The 16,529-nt window shown below is 36.2% G+C and overlaps 2 protein-coding genes across 6 annotated transcripts in view; both read left to right on the top strand.

The window, feature by feature from the left end:
- The window catches only part of dazl (deleted in azoospermia-like), a 72,862-nt gene extending 65,706 nt beyond the window's left edge, over positions 1 to 7,156 (top strand). For 3 of the 5 annotated variants that reach the window (XM_084422531.1, XM_084422528.1, XM_084422530.1), the window contains exons 7-10: positions 4,399 to 4,479; positions 4,637 to 4,687; positions 5,776 to 5,845; positions 5,924 to 7,154. In XM_084422531.1, coding sequence (XP_084278657.1) covers positions 4,399 to 4,479; positions 4,637 to 4,687; positions 5,776 to 5,820 — 177 coding nt within the window. In that variant the 3' untranslated portion in view covers positions 5,821 to 5,845; positions 5,924 to 7,154. Of the gene's footprint in view, positions 1 to 4,398; positions 4,480 to 4,636; positions 4,688 to 5,775; positions 5,846 to 5,923 lie in introns of all 5 variants that reach the window. The other 2 variants (XM_084422529.1, XM_084422532.1) reach the window with 2 other exon arrangements.
- A 1,766-nt stretch (positions 7,157 to 8,922) lies between these two features.
- Positions 8,923 to 16,529, top strand: part of rftn1a (raftlin, lipid raft linker 1a) — a gene marked incomplete at its 3' end in the record, with an annotated part of 26,904 nt that continues 19,297 nt past the window's right edge. Inside the window, exons 1-2 of the mRNA XM_084424182.1 lie at positions 8,923 to 8,984; positions 15,236 to 15,379. Of these exons, the coding sequence (XP_084280308.1) occupies positions 15,238 to 15,379 (142 nt within the window). The 5' untranslated portion in view covers positions 8,923 to 8,984; positions 15,236 to 15,237. The remainder of the gene's footprint in view (positions 8,985 to 15,235; positions 15,380 to 16,529) is intronic.

The raw sequence follows: 16,529 nt of genomic DNA, 5'->3' as shown, positions 1-16,529 counted from the left end.
TAGTGAAGTCCCCCTACATGTTAGCTGCATCTGGAAAAATAAATAAATACATTTTTGGATAAAGGAATCAAAAGTTACAGCATTTGGAAAAGAGACAGCCTTTTTGTACAGTCTTTGACACCCCCTCATGGGCAATTTTTTCTCCATGAAGAATATCTTGTCATAAAAGCAATAGATTGTTAATTTTGGGCTCATTTTAATTGTAATAATATGCTGTAAAAAATGAAGTGCCATTTTCAATTATCTGAGAATGTTTCATGAGCTGTATGATGTTTTTGACACATTGCAGTACATTATTTTATAGATTATGAAAAAAAAGAAATTCTATTTATCAGCAAATAACTCAGCAATACTTAAGAGTTTTTCAAAGTGAATACATTCACTGTAAAGTTCAGACTCTAAGCTTTCAAATGACATCAACTTTGTGTTAATCAAGGCAAGATTTTTGAAAAATATGGTAATGAATATTTTCGCAGCTAGGTGGCGCCTGCTGGCGGTACACTCGGTTTTAGATGGATTACTCAGCACTCGTTAGGAGTTAATAAATGTAATTAGATGCATTAAAAAGCTGAGATCCTAAGCTTTAAAATGATATATAATTTGTGTTGTTCCATTCAGTGGTTGCTTAGTAATAAAAAAGATTCTTTCCGAATGGGAATAAATCAAATAAATAAAAAAGCTATAGGCGGTTATAGGACATGACACAAATTAATACATTTTGAAGGCACTAGATGGCGCTCTTCTCACTTGAACCTTTTTTTTTTTTAGGCCTGCACTCTATTTTGATATGAAATGTTGCATTTATTGAAAAAAAAAATATATATATATATATATATATATATATATATATATATATATATATATATATATATATATTTATATTAATTCTAATGGAAAAAAATGCTCATAAAAATTATATAATTAATGCAAAGTATCATAAATTCAAAAAATTCTAAATAATAATCAGAAAATATTATAGAACAAAAATATATTTGATTGGTTATCCTGGGAAAAAGTAAAGTAAAATTTTAAGGCTTCGCCCGTTTTCGGGCGGGAGGAAGCTTAAGTGTGACTATTTTACGAAGAAGCCCAGAGGGTTAATGCTCACTATTAACTAGTTTCATTAACATGCAGATGGCAGGGTTTTATCATCACTGAGGTCCCGAATGTGAGGTAGGCTAGTTACGGGGGGTTTGGGGGGCTCCCCTGAGAATTTTTTTATTTCTCTGATCTACATATGTGCATTTTAAGATGTTTTGAAGGCCAAAAAAATTGGATAACAATAGCTTTAAAACCATGTCAGCGGACAGTAGATTATTTTTCAATACCTGCTCTCACTTCTTATCCATCACTTTCTTTTCTTTTTCTCTCATCTTGCCCTGTCTCTTTCCCTCCTAAAGCTGATCTTTTTTCATTTACTGAAGGCTACAAATTGTATTATATTAATTCTCAACATGTACACATTCATTATTAATTTTATGCCTAACATGATGAAAACAGCTTTGTTAATGTTTCTTGTCCCCTCACAGTGACAGTAAACTAATACATTACATGAGTCACGCACAGGCCTATTTTCAGTTCAAAATGGCGAAATTCGACAAAAGTATTTTTGTTTCAAACGAAATCATTTGCCTAATTATTTTTGTCATTCGTTTTGCATTTATGACCTAAAAAACTGTCAAATGTGAAATGTTTAGTTTAGCTACTTACATCTTATCTCGCACTTGACTGTAAACTAGGGATATCCCGATACCACTTTTTGCAGAACGAGTCCGATACCGATACTGTCATTTTTGGTACTCGCCGATACCGATACCGTAACCGATACCTGAATTTTCACTGCATTTGTCATTTTTAAATGTATTAGTAGATAAACCAAAAGATTATAAATCATATTAGTTGGCTTAATTTGTTCATCAAATATATATATTTCTTTCAGTTATTTTCATGCTTAATTAAGCCTGCTAAAATGCATATGAGCTTCTGTAAGCCTACTGTCACTGTTCATTCTATTGCTCTATCATATTTTATCTTTCATTTAATAGCACAGTACATATTTAGAGCTGCTTCAGCAGGGCTCAGTGCTGAGGACTGGGTCAGTGGTTCAAATGTTTGTCAAAACCAGTGAAATATCAATTATTTAATCCAATTTTGACACTACAACAAAAACTAGCAGCCTAATTAATGTGAATTTAAAACAAGTAAGCAGTCAGTAACAAAATAAAAACAAACAATTGAATTACAAATAGGACAAATATATACAATAGAACAAAGAAAGGCTACAAATGAAATAAACAGTGTTTTTAGAGTTTTTCAGGTAGATCTAACAGGTACAGAAATTTGAATAAAGTAATCAAATGTGAAAAAAGGCATATTCATTACTGTATGAATTATATATAGATGGATATTTTTCTAAATTTGAAAAGGGTAGCCTATTTAGTCAAGAGCAGTGAGTAATTTCTTTGTCCTTTGTTTGATTAACATTAAAACACAGAAGCAGGTTTATCAAACGGCTGCCCCTTTAAGACCGAACGCACAGACCGCATTTGAACATGCTACGTTCATTTGAGATATAACCGACTTTGTTTACTATAGGATACTCACCAAGACGGGCGTTATTACATAGTTGTGTGTGAATTCGTCCGTACAAGCGCAAGACGTGAAAGACAATTTAATTCAGTATTCGCGCGCTGAGACGCTGGTTTGAGGGGCGCCCGCTTCGGATGTTTGCATTCATGAAACTTCTTGACCTCTGCACACGTCCTGTAATAATGTAGGGAACCACTCGTTATACTTCAGTCAGGTAACAGTTCATGTTTTACTGTACTTATATATATGATTTAGTTTTCATCCAAATAACATGTGCTGAGTGAACGATCAGCAATCAAGAGCATTCAACAGAAGTGCGCTTCTCGCTCTCTGTCTCTCTCTCTGCCTCTCTCTCTCGTCAGTTAACGTTAATATAATAAGCTAAAGCTACATGCCTCGTTTAATTTCGTTGCCATTGACATCGGACTGAACAAACTTTCCACTGTTGTCTGTTTAAAGGGATGTGCTCGACCAGCTCGTGCGTCTATGACTCAGTTCACCTCGACAAAGCACTCGCGGCGGCCAGTTTCGTTTCGCAAAATGTACGTGGTATCGGCGAATTTTTATGAGTACGAGTATATGAGGACAGTATCGGCCCGATGCCAGTATCGGGCCATCCCTACTGTAAACTGAAGCGAGTCGCTCTGCTCAAATTCACGCTCAGCAGCTTCTGTGACCATAAATCCCGCCTACTTTGATTCGATTGGTCATCTCAAATATTCTGACATTGACGAGCAGTGACGGACCAATGAGACTCAGATGAACACGAACACACACACACCCTGTCCTCTCTTTTTGACGTGCGCTCTGCTTTGCGCCGTTGCGGATTGAAGATGAAGAACGCGCTGAATCTGATTATAACAAGACTGACGCGAACACTATTTCAGATAGCCCGTCGGGCAGGCTGGTTATGCATTTTGGTAGCCCGACTGGAAAACACAATAGCCCCGGGACGTCGGGCAGGCGATTTTGCAAGCCCTGGGCCCCCAAAAATCCATATCTATCGGGCTCTAATGGATTGTACCTGGGGGTGGGCAATATGGCAAATATAGTATGATTATTATTTTATTTTATTTTTATTTTTTTTAATCATGGTTCTCGATTTTATCACTATTCTTTCATGTCGGTTTTATTATTTTGCAAGTGAACTGAGCATTACAGCCAAACTAATGTCCCTATTTTAAAAACAAAGCCTTACAAGGTAACAAAATATAAAATGACAAAGAATGGCAGAGAAGATAAAATAAATCTTTCTTATTTTTTTAATAACAAAGAAAAACAAAGATTCACATTACATATACATAACATAATATACAAATGAAATGATTCTTTTCTAATTCTAAATTAACAAATATAAAAATAAAACACTACATAGAACTCACTGTATAAATAATACATTAATTATTATCCCTCACAGCCTCGTTTTTTCAACCGCATTGGCATCTAACCTAAGGTCTATAGCAGAGTTCACACCACAGCTATAATGATAATGGCACAGAGGAACAATATTGTTGATCACTTTCACAACTATATTTAGTTCCAGCTCCAAATATTGACTTCTGAAATATTGAGGAAATCCACCCCGCTTTGAAGAGCTCAAGCATTTTAAGTGACAGACAACACAACTGCAGCACTCGCTTATAAATGGAACAATATTGTGCATTGGAGTGGACTAATGTACTTATCATTATAGTTGTCTTTATAGTTATCTTATCTTGGTGTGAATGGGCCTTTTAAACATTGTGCTTCCTAAATATTTTGCACAATCCTAAGATTCCTAAAATGTTTTCCCTGTGTCTTTCTTTATAGCCTTATTCTTACTCCAGTCCTCCAGGATTTATGGTCCCACCAGTGCCCATGAACTACGCACAGACCACGTATGCCTACCAGGTACATGCAAACATATGGTCACATTGCTTTCATCACTCAGAAAAACATACTTTGATATATTGTGTAAACTCTTTACATGTTATCTTTTTCAGGTAAAAAAAAAAAAAAACCTCTGAGAAAGTCAACCATTGTTTTTGTTTTTGTGTGTATTTATTAGTATCCCCTGCCACAGTGGTGTGGAGAGCAGAGGACGAGGCTTGTCAACCAGGTCAGCTCCACTTCCATTTTTGGGGGGTTGGTAAATGAGGAATTGAGCATAAGAGGTTGAACTGGATTGTTGTTATTGTATCTCAAATAAATATTTTTAAATCAAATTGATCTAAAGTGAAAGTAAAGACACTGTTACAAGAGATTTCTATTTCAAATAATTGCTGTTCTTTTAAACTTTCTATTCATCAAAGGATCCTAAAAAAAGTAGAAGTTTTCACACAAATATAAAGCTGCTCAACAGTGCTCAACATTAGCTATTTCCATCTAACATTTTAATGCACATTTTTGGATATCACATAAACACTGGATGGAAACACCCGGTGCATTTTTTTTTTTTAAAGCACATAAAAAACTTTTGCGGTCAATTGAGGAGCTTCAGTTCACTTTTTCTGGGTCCATTCTAAAACTTTTTTCATTTATTAATTTTACAGATGCTTTCATCCATATCAAATGAGTAATATTGTAGTAATTTTTTTTCTTTTATTTTGGAGATGCACCAATATTTGTTGTAGCTCGTATGAAACTTAATTTGAATTGATGCGGTAATGTAATTGCTTAGGATATAACCGAACAGAGATATTAGCCACATTGCTTTGCCCTGTAAATTAATTTGAGAAGAGTGTGCGTAAGCTAGTCTGAAACCGCTGCCTCCTGCGTTTTAATAATACTTGAAAAGCTGTCAGTGCAGTGTATCAATAAACACTGGCAAGCTAAATCAAAACATAGTATCAAAATTGGGTTGCGTTTGAAAGTCTAGTGAATCTACAATGTCTGTAAATTCCTAACTTATCTTGCTTTTCATTCATTGAACCGTATTAAATAAGACAACTTATAAATGTAGATGAAGGATAAGCAGTGCAATGTTGTGATAAGAAAGTGCTTCTATATGTATGCAATGTGTCATACCATACAGTGCACTAGCCAATAGTTAATGAACATTATATTTGATTGTTGTGCTGTGGTTAGCCTTTAGATGGCAGTGCTGACTGGGTATAAAAACTGCAAACACCTGCAGGGAAATAAAGTGGGCCAACATTGAAAGGCTCATTAATATAAGAAGAGTGAATGTGTGACTTTGTCTTTCAGAACTATGTGGATTGTGGAGTCCAGACTTTGCTGACCCTTCTGTAGCTAAACCTTCACTCCTTTTTTTTTGGTACGTTTTTGTGCACCTAAGATGAAGATACAGGTTCTCTTGAGTCACTTTTAACGAGTCACTGTTTCTTTTTCTTAGGGTAGACTCCCATAGAAGCAGAGGAGAACAACTTAATGGAGAATCAAGCAGTGCACTTCATTGTCTGTTTTCAAACAGTTGCAGATAGGGTCATCCTGGGTGCGATGTGGAGGTGTATTTTGAGGGGACAACATTGATATGATCATATGGTCATACTGTAATCTAAGGCCTCACATCCACTCACTGAAACATTTGACAAGCTTTGTTCGCTTTAGCCTATTCCACCCATTTATTTGTATTGTCTGTTTTTCTTTTTTCTTCATGGCCAACTAACTTTAAAGACACTTTTAAGCTCACAAATACATATTTATATTTTATTTATGTTTGCTTATTTTAAAATTTGACTCACTGTTGGTGATGCACCGTATGCATTTAGGTAGCTGTTCTGACATGTTCTGTGTTATTTTAAACCAATGTTCATTTGTTTACTGATTCAAGCTGGCGAGTGTTCACTGTTAAAATAGTTTTGTTTTGGGGTTTTCACATTCAGGGCACAAGTTCAGATTTTCTCTATTTGGTAATTGAGCACCAGGGAACAGTGGCTCCCCTTCCCCTTTTTTTACTCTACGAAACAACTACTTTCATTCATCAGTAGTTATCACTGTACTTCCATTAACTTTTTCCCTTGATGCTGGTTTTCTTTCTTGTTAGTGCGGTTAAAAGGTGTAAATAAAATCATTGCATTAATTCAGAAATTACAATAAAATTTTATTCTCAGCCCTGTAAGTCACAGCAGGTCACGGGACGGTTGACTTGTTTTAAATTAAAGCGATAACGGAATATTGATATCACTGTGTGAACACAGTCAGGCTGCCTTTTTCTATTTTTCCAGCACTATTTCGCACCAGTTCCCTTTGTTAATTGGAGTTTTGTTTTTTAAAGTTTGCAAAGATTTATGGGTAATTTTGAACACAAAGCACTGTCATTTTATACCTATTGTTACAACACTTGTTTTTTTTTTTTTTATGGGGGGCTGATTTAATAGCTGTAGCAGATTCATCACTTTTTTTAAAGCGAACTCTGACTGACTTGTATTGACATTTCAGGTTTATTTCCTCAGTTCCCATGGCCTCATGGGAGTTGTGGTTTCTATTGTGCTATAGTCTGAGAGCTGCTTCTAATCATTGTGCTCTGGGTTTGCCATGTATATATGTTTTGGATTTTGATGTTGGCATTGTATGGTTTTGCTGTTTTTGTTATTAATAAAAAAAAAATACAATTGAATTAACTTATTTTTGCCTCGCGTTTATTAAAGTTGCTTTTTTTTTTTTTACTGCAATAGGCACCATATTTGTAAAATAAAGAATGGGGGGGGGGGGGTATTGCTGTTACTGAATCATTATTTTATAATGACTCTTAAGATTAAATGTTTGGAGAATCTTGATGTTTGATTCTGTGGAAGGTGTTATACTGTGTTGGTCTCACTGTGTTGGACAGACTTTGTTATGAATTGGTCTCTGCTGATTCAAATTAGATATTAAATGCTTCTTATACAAATGAATATGCTTTAAAATTGATATATACAGACCCTTTACAAAAAATTAGAATATCATGGAAAAAAGTTTATTTCCATAATTCCATTCAAAATGTTAAACTTCCATAGATTATAGATTCAGGGCCCACAACTTAAACGATTTCGAGTATTTAGTTGTTTATTTGTACATAATTTGGGCTTCCAGCTCATAAAACCCACGAAAACAGGATTTCAAAAAATTGGAATATTACATGAAATCACACAGTAATTACACAGTGATACCATGGTCATTGAACCAGGTTTTGGTTATTTTGGCAGTGTGGGCAGGTGCAAATCCTGCTGGAAAATGAAGTCAGCATCTCCATAAAGCTTGTCTGCTGAAGGAAGCATGAAGTGCTCTGAAAATGTCCTGGTAGACGGCTGCGTTGAGTGGACAGCACAGTGGACCAACACCAGCCGATGACATGGCTCCCCAAACCAACACAGACTGGAAACTTCACACTGGACTTCAAGCATCTTGGATTGTGTGCCTCTCCATTCTTCCTCCAGACTCTGGGACCTTGGTTTCCAAATGAGATGCAAAATTTGCTCTCATCAGAAAAGAGGACTTTGGTCCACTGTGCTTTATTAAATCCAGAGTCAACGCAGCCGTCTACCAGGACATTTTCAGAGCACTTCATGCTTCCTTCATTTTCCAGCAGGATTTGCACCTGTCCACACTGCCAAAAGAACCAAAACCTGGTTCAATGACCATGGTATCACTGTGTAATTCAGATTCATCTGGTACTCTACTTCGACCTGGCAAGTTCTTGATCATTGACATGTACTCGCTTTAATACTGTTTGCAACTAAAATAAAAAACTCACGTTTCTGGTTGTAGAATAAGTTTAATTCTGTCATGGACTGTCTGAATCATAATGAGCAATGTTATGCTCATTGTCTTGAATATGAATCTGCATGTACTGTAGGAATGTACAATATATGATCAATTCAAAAAACGTAATGTTTTATTAGGATTATTTTGCCATACAACGGAATATATATAAACTAAAACTTGAAATAAAAAATATATTTTTTAAAGCGCATAAAGTGGATTATTGGTGGCGCTATAGAGCCGTTTTAATTTGTGGTTTTAGGGTTGTATTTAATGAGGAAGCAGATCCAGAGATTCCTTGGATAACATTGAACTTTGGAATCAACATTTTTTTCTCTCTCTTTTGGTGTGGTTCTAGTGGATACTGTTTGGTTTGTTTTTTTCTTCCCCGTTTGACTGTACGATGTTGAAGGTGAAACGAGAGACAAGGAGAGCTATTTGGAAACAGTGGAGGGCATCATTCCCCTTTCATTCTCAGGGAGGGGAGGAGGAGGAGACGTTAGTAAGCACACTGTATTGAGTGAGGCAGGAATGAACTGAGCTCATCATCTGCTCACCTGCTTCCATTCACACGCGCGCGACGGCATGAGAGTTGACAAACCGACAGAAAGCTAAAAGAAACGAGAGAGAAGCGAAAGATAGCCTAATTAAGGGAGAAATAAACGGCAGAGGAGACACAAATCGAGAGAGGCATTATCAAAGAACAGCAGCAGGTATGTTCACTCTTTTAATGATTGTGTAGTTTCTTTCTCTCACTGAACCCTAATCTAACTCTGTTAACTTTCTGATTCTACCCGTAAGTCACTGGTTTCTTCTCTGCTGATTCATCCCTCTCTTCTTTATTCCCATGCTCTCGCTATACTTGTAATAAATGCAAACTTCAATGCTTTTATTTGAGCTTGTATGTGAGGCACTTTAAAGTTCAAGCTCACTTCTATTTTGAAACCCGTGTGTATGTGCAAGAGAACAGCAAAAATATCAAAGACTTTCACACTTCCATTCAATTCAAACTATATATAAAAAAACATTTCCATTTGCATGAATGGTTTTGTATAATTCTACATATAACTACTATATAACATTATATGTAGTGTTTGGCGTTTTGTCACAAAACCTAAAGCAGTTTTGAAAGTTTATTTTCAATTTTAATGTGGCCTACTTATAGCGTTAGTCACATTCTTTGCTCATATAATAGTCCGAATTTAGTTTATTGTGACAATTTTCCCTATGATCTTTACAATTAAATTGACAGTTTTCTGTGACTATGACTAACATTTTAATTGTAAATAGACCACGGAGGAAAAATGTTTTTTGAACTGTTGTGGACTTTTTCGCTCCTTTGTCTTTAAGACTTTAAAATGCTGTCTTTGCATGTGAAAAGAAAATTGGTGCTGCCTGCAATATACAGTAGTTTTCCTCAGCCCCTATACTTAAATAGCCTTTTAGAAAGAGTAGCTACATTATGTTCACAATACAATCTGCACTAAAATGTGCCACTCAGACTGAAATGATCTAAATTAAACTTCTGGATCTTTCCTAATATTAGTATATGCAGAGCCGCAGGTGCTTCACACAGCAGGAATTTATTAAATAGTGCTTCACCAATACTTGCATATTTCTTAATGCAAAATTATGAAATGCACATTCATTGGTGCTTTATACTGAAATATATCTTTGTATTGTATGTACTAAGAATATGTGAGAATTCAGATTCAACCTCGAGTATAAGTGAAAAAAAAAAAAAACTGCTCATAACAGGAACATATTGTTCATTCACACATGATGGTATCACGTGAGATGACTGACTGCCAGAAGAAGATGACCTTCGGTTAGTATTTCTCACACACTCACAGTGGGGCTCCGAGGCTGATATGAGTGACAGCCTAAGCAGTCAAACTCAGAGAGAGAGAGAGAGAAATATAGCAAGGGTGAGAGATTGGAAGCGAGAGGAATGAAGTAAGAGATGATTACGAACCTGTGAAATGTGAGGGGAATGTGCTATCATCAACTTTCATATTCAGCCATGCCAGCCTGCTTCTGCGATAGCAACCTACAAAGTCCTACAAACATCTCCCACACAAACTTTCTCACATACATACATTTACTCCCTGATGATTGCATGTCACAACCGAATACAGAAACAGTTTCAGATTTAAACAGTTTTAAATGATAAAATTTGTATGGTACCATACAAAAGTTTATGGTACAGTGATGTATCAAATGGTAAAATGTGGTACTTTGCTACAGTGAGTCTGAGACCACTAGTGAAAATGTCTCTGATGTAATACAATATTTTTCATTACAATTTATATTCTACCATCAATCTTTTTTAGTGATTAAATTTTTTTTTTTTAAATTATATATATTATATTTATGAAAAAAAAAAAATATATATATATATATAGTGATCTAAAAATAGTGCAGAGTCCTAAATATTTGTACTCATTTCAAGTCATAACATTTCTTCTTTTTTTTTTATAATAAAAAATTCTAAAATGTTTATTTACAGGTATAAATTATATTCAGAATCCCAGTTTTCAATGTGGTCTCGGGCTTTTGGACACCACTGCATATACCATGGTACTTAATTATGACCATAGTATTTTGATGAATTACTATCTTTCTATATGTACAAAAAACAAGATTCCTTGGCAAACTATAGTACTTTTGTACTATGTACTTTTTTTTCTGTTGACATATCGCATCAATATGATAAGATAGTAAAATTTCTGTTATTTTCACATAGTTTTTACACTATTTTATTATACTCTATTGTTCAGATATACAGGATTGTATTAAGATCCTTTGTCAGAGCAAGACATTAGGAAAGTAAATCAGGCTTTTCTTTATTGCATCATATTGACAATCTCCCGTCTCCGTTGGTTACCAGAGGCCCCCCCCCCCCCCCCGCCACCACCACCACCACAATTCGATGTGTGCTCTCAACTTATTATCCTTCCCTATCATCTTGCCTAAATTTAGCTCTTCATCTTTCTTTTTCCTTTTTCTTCCGCTCCCCTCCTCACGCTTATCACAGTGAGAGATTATTGTGTGTGTGAATATCTTCGTGTGTGTTCTGCAGGAAGTGTGTAGTGTGGGAAGTGTGTAGTGTGGTTGTGATGTAGAGCATGAAACTGTGTATGCACCTTTGTGCTGAAGAGAATCACCAAGTCTGGTTGTATCCTCATATCCTGTATATGAACATAATGTGCATTTAATGTATTTAAGACTAATATATAATTTAATGTAATGTATTTAATATAATATACTAATATATAAATATATAAAAACCCTAATACTGAGATATAAATTGTGAGTTTATATCTCATAACTGACTTAATTGACTTTATTTCTTACAGTTGGGAGTTTAACTGACTTATTTTCTCTGAATTGTGAGATGAAAGGCCCTGTCTTACACACGGTGCAATGGGGCGCCAGGCGCGACGCAAGTGTTTTTTGCTAGTTTCAGCCCGTCGCAGTTATCATTTTCACGTCCTGCGCCACATTGTTTAAATAGCAAATGCTTTTGCGCCCATATGTTCGCCCATGGCCGTGCTGGTCTGAAAACAAGGTGTGTTCAGGCGCATTGTTGGCACGTTGCTGTTTTGAGGCAAATGAAATAGACTGCGCCATTGACCAACAAAAAACTGGTCTGAAGTCAATGGCATTTATTATTTTATCAGTATTTTTTTATTTAAAGGGCGCATTAGTAATATGCGCCTATAGGTATAGCAGCACACCAACATGCCAAATATTAAAAATAAAAGGAGATTATTATTGTGTACATAAAGATATGGTGGGATCCGGCTTGTCCCGTAGATGGTCTGCTTGCACACTTTAACCTCATGCACGAGCTGATCCGTTTCCTCACTAGAGAAGCATTCAGTCTTTTCGCTTGAAAATTCCGCAATGTAAATAGCGAATCCGCCATGGCGCTAGCGCAACTGGCTTTTAAAGGGAATGGGAGATGAGACTCTGATTGGTTTATTGTACATTATGCCCAAAACACACCCATTACTCATTAAGAGAATAGGGACCTTTTAGACCATGCACCGCGCGCGCTGACCATTTTTTCCAATCGTTAAACTAGCAAAAGTGGATTCGGACACGCCTTAAGTGCACTTGCACAGTGCGCTTTAGACCATGTGCTTAAATCGTTAAAACAGGGTCGATAAACTCACAACTACGTTATAAGTTTAAGTCTAAGTTATAAACTTCAAATTGTGAAAAAGTCAGAATTTTTATACAAACTAACAATTGTAAGAAATAGTCGGATTTGTGAGACATGACCTTGCAATTAAAAAGGTACTTGCAACTTTTTATCTTACAATTCAAGAACGTCAGAATTGCTAAATATAAACTCGCAATTGTGAGTTTTAAAGTTCGAACTGCGAGATATAAACGTCTAAACGATATAAACAAGCTTCCATATAATGGTACCGATATATCCCAAATGGAAAGGGCTAAGTATCATGCTCACATTGCTGTGCTGTCATTTTTGTGCTCGATGAGGGAGCAACTATCCCCTCACTGAGGCTTATGTGCTCATAGCAGCATTTGTGTTTATGTCAAAGCTTGCGTTTGCTGCTCCCTTGATGGTATTGCAAATTCAGCTGAGATTAAGAATCTGTGGTTTCTTTTTCTGCTCTAATAGTCTAGCTCTCCAAATGTTGTCTCAGTAACTGTGAGCAAACTGATGATCTGTCGGTCTGTTGCCGAGCGATTAGCATCAGTAATGATGTGATTGTCAGGCTAGTGAAGGGAAATGAGTGGAACCGGATGCTTGACTGCCAGTATTAACTTCACTCAGCACAGGTGTGAAGGTCCATGTATCTCCCATGAATTAGTCATTTATATTCCAGCTGTCGGATTCATAATAAAAGCAAATTGTCTCAGTAAATCTTTGTGATTCACTCCTACTTGCAATTTAAACCTATAATGTTTGAGGTAACGACTCGGACCATTATGTTAGCACCTTCCTGTGTATATTCTCTGTTTAAATATAAATTACTCATTCATTTCTTCTGAATGACTAATATTGAAAGTAGCGTATTGTTTCAAATCATTTCAGTTGTTCACTTGAAGACTGTAGTCCACCATTTTGTGGAATAAAAGAGATAAAACAGAGATAAAACAGATTACAGAAGTATTTGACTTGAGCAGATAACCAGCCACAATCACACCTGAGGCGATCAAAAAATCTATTCTAAAAGAACAAAGGAAATTCAAAGTGAGAGAGCTCCTAAAATTACAAAGAACCACTTAGAGATGCTCTGTAAATATAAAGCTCTACATCAGAGCAGAGATTCCAGCTTACGTTTTCCACCTTATTATGTTTTTCATTGATTTCTGGAAGTCAGTGCTGTTTTCGCAGCTTGGAACCTCCCATATACTATTTTGGTAACATAGCCGGGACCCACTAGGGGTCCTCAAAAAAATTCTAAGGGGGCATCAAGATGACTTAAAATTCTGTAAAATAAAACAATATTAGCATTAAAATATGTTCAAACAACAAAAAATCGAAACTTTTCTTAGTATTTGGTTATTTATTTATTTTATTTAAGAATTTTATACTTTTTATTCTGCAATGACGCATTCAATTTATCAAAGTGACAGTAGCATTTATGATGTTACAATAGATTTCTATTTCAAATCAGTGCTGTCCTTTTGAACTTTCTATTCATCAAAGTTCTTGTTTTCAACAATAATATTAAGCAGCACACCTGTTTTCCACATTAATAATAATACTAAGGAATATTTCTTGAGCACCAGATCAGCATAGTGACAATATTTCACAATACTACTGTTTTTGATCAAATAAATGCTGCCTTGGTGAACATAAGACATAAAAAAAAAAAAAAAATTCATTCATTCACGCTGTATATTTGTTTTTATACTTATTGTTGTGTCATTATTTTATGGATCTCAATCTCTTTATCTCATTTCTAGTGCCATAGTATTTGGACATAGTACCATAATAAGTAATACTATGGTCTTTTGGACATTACAACAATGGTAATGCCATCATATTCTTACAAATACCTATCAGTACATACCACTGAATACAATAATCATACAGTACAGTACTATGGTATCAAAATACCATGGTATTCTGATTCTGTTGCTGTACCATGGTAAGGCACAGTACTGTTTTTAAGTGTCTATCCTGGTCTACTCATATACACATCTCTCAAATGATCACCCTGTTCCTGATCCCCAAAATCATTCATCCATTGCTCCCCATCCCATCATCATTGCGCAGTTAATGCTTGTTGTCACGGCCACTGGGCTTGTCCGGTTCCTCTCGGTTTCACCTGTTCTGGCTCATCAAACACTGACCTGGAAGTGCTGGCAGCTAACTACCCGTACCTGATGGTGTGTGTTAGCGCTGGAGGCCGGGGCCCACGTGGCATGCCTTTGCTGTCACATTAAGTTAGCGCGTTCTAGATGTGACACTTATTAGCATTAGCCACACGCTAATTCATCGGCCACACATTCCACTGTTTGATTGGTTGTGTAGTCACAGATCAAATATGAAGCGTTATCTGATTGCTGCTTCTAGTAGCCAAGGAGACAGTGTGTGCGTTTTGAAGGGGGCATTGTGCTTGATACAGCGAACGCGTGTTTGTGTTAAAGGTTGATGCTTGAAGGTTGATTAGCTTTCCAATTAGACTTCATGTTATGTTACCGTGTGACGAATCTTTGCTTGTGCACGCGTGCGTGTATCTGAATGTTTGTGGTTATGTTTAAAGACATGCCGATATGCCCTCTCCCCTGTTTTGCACGTGCTCGGTTCCTATTTCAGTGTCAATCTGACTTAATTAGCATGACAATTAGGGACTGCTGCCAAGGCAATCAGTTAAATCAATAAAGTAGTTATGAATACATGAATATTTCAGACAAATTATCCATATTCATCTATCTCATTTTCTCTCTCTGTCTTTGTTTTTCTCCACGTGCGCAGACATGGGCTGTAAGTTGCCGAAACCCAGAGGGTCAGATGAAGCTCCGGGAAAGATTTTATCCACCCTCAGAAGAGCACAAGTGGAGACCCACTCAGGAGTGGCCTACACATACCACTTCCTGGACTTCCTGTTAGGAAAGGAAGGTACACATGCTCATTTCCTGCAGCTACAAACACTATCACTGTTCCACAATTTGCATACTATCTGTCCTAAATAGTATTCAAAATGAGAATTAGTGTGTCCCAAATCGTAGTGTGTTGAAATCAGTATTCCAACGATTCCCGGATGGTCTACTTTTTCCGGTTAGAATCCGGAGTGCACATCCGTGGACACTCTTACGGCTAATATTCGATTAGAACTACAAACACGGATAATAAAAAAACTACAAACATGGCGGATGTGTACATCTGACGGTTAAGTAGAGAGGTTTAGATAAAGGGGTTTGAGTGATTCATTATCAGTTTCTAATAGGGGTGCCACAATATATCGCAATACAAAAATGCAACATGTATCTAGGGTAGTGACTATATGTATCGTGGATAGTTCACCCAAAATAAAAATTACTGTGTGAGGAAAAAATTTACGTTTTCAGAGTTTTAGTGTCAGTAGTTACACTACTATATATAATGTTGAATAAAATGTATAATAATGCAATGGGGGAATATTTGTGGGTCCTGATAATGCTAAATGTCTTATAATTCTGTATTTTCAGCTTCAGAATCATGACATTTTTTGTTCTGGTGTCTCTATTGTCCTGTGCATTGGGTTACCAGCACCAAGTCCAAACCTATTCATTTCCACCCCAATGTAATACCAAATTTAGCACTTTAATTAACAGTAAATTTTTTGTTAACCTTTTATCATATGTCAAGTCAAGTTCATTTATATATATCGCTTTTAACAATGTAGATTGTTCCAAAGCGGCTTTACAGTGATCATAGGAAATTAAAGTAACAGAGATTGTTTTGCCTTTATAGCAGCTCTAGAATAAAATTATTGTCCAGCTAAAGTTAGTTTTGATTGATTCACTTCTGTCACAACGATCATTAGTTATTAACTTAGGGGCCGCTAACATGACACCGTTTTAACAGAAAACTCTTAAGTTCTCTCTGCGCAAATTTGAAAAACGCGAACCTGTGAGAACGTTGATGGCGTGCACATGTGTATTACGAGTTCAGTCTATAGGTATGCGCAGGCGTGTAGTCCTTCCCTACAAACCAACCCTCAACAAACTACTTGTCTGGCCTTGTCTGGCCTACTTGTCTGGCGGACTGCGGTAAACCTCGGGATAAA

This window comes from Rutilus rutilus (assembly GCF_951802725.1).
Source record: "Rutilus rutilus genome assembly, chromosome: 11".
In the NCBI taxonomy this organism is placed as follows: domain Eukaryota; kingdom Metazoa; phylum Chordata; class Actinopteri; order Cypriniformes; family Leuciscidae; genus Rutilus; species Rutilus rutilus.
Note: the sequence above shows the minus strand (reverse complement) of the source record. Positions and strands in the feature narration are given on the sequence as shown.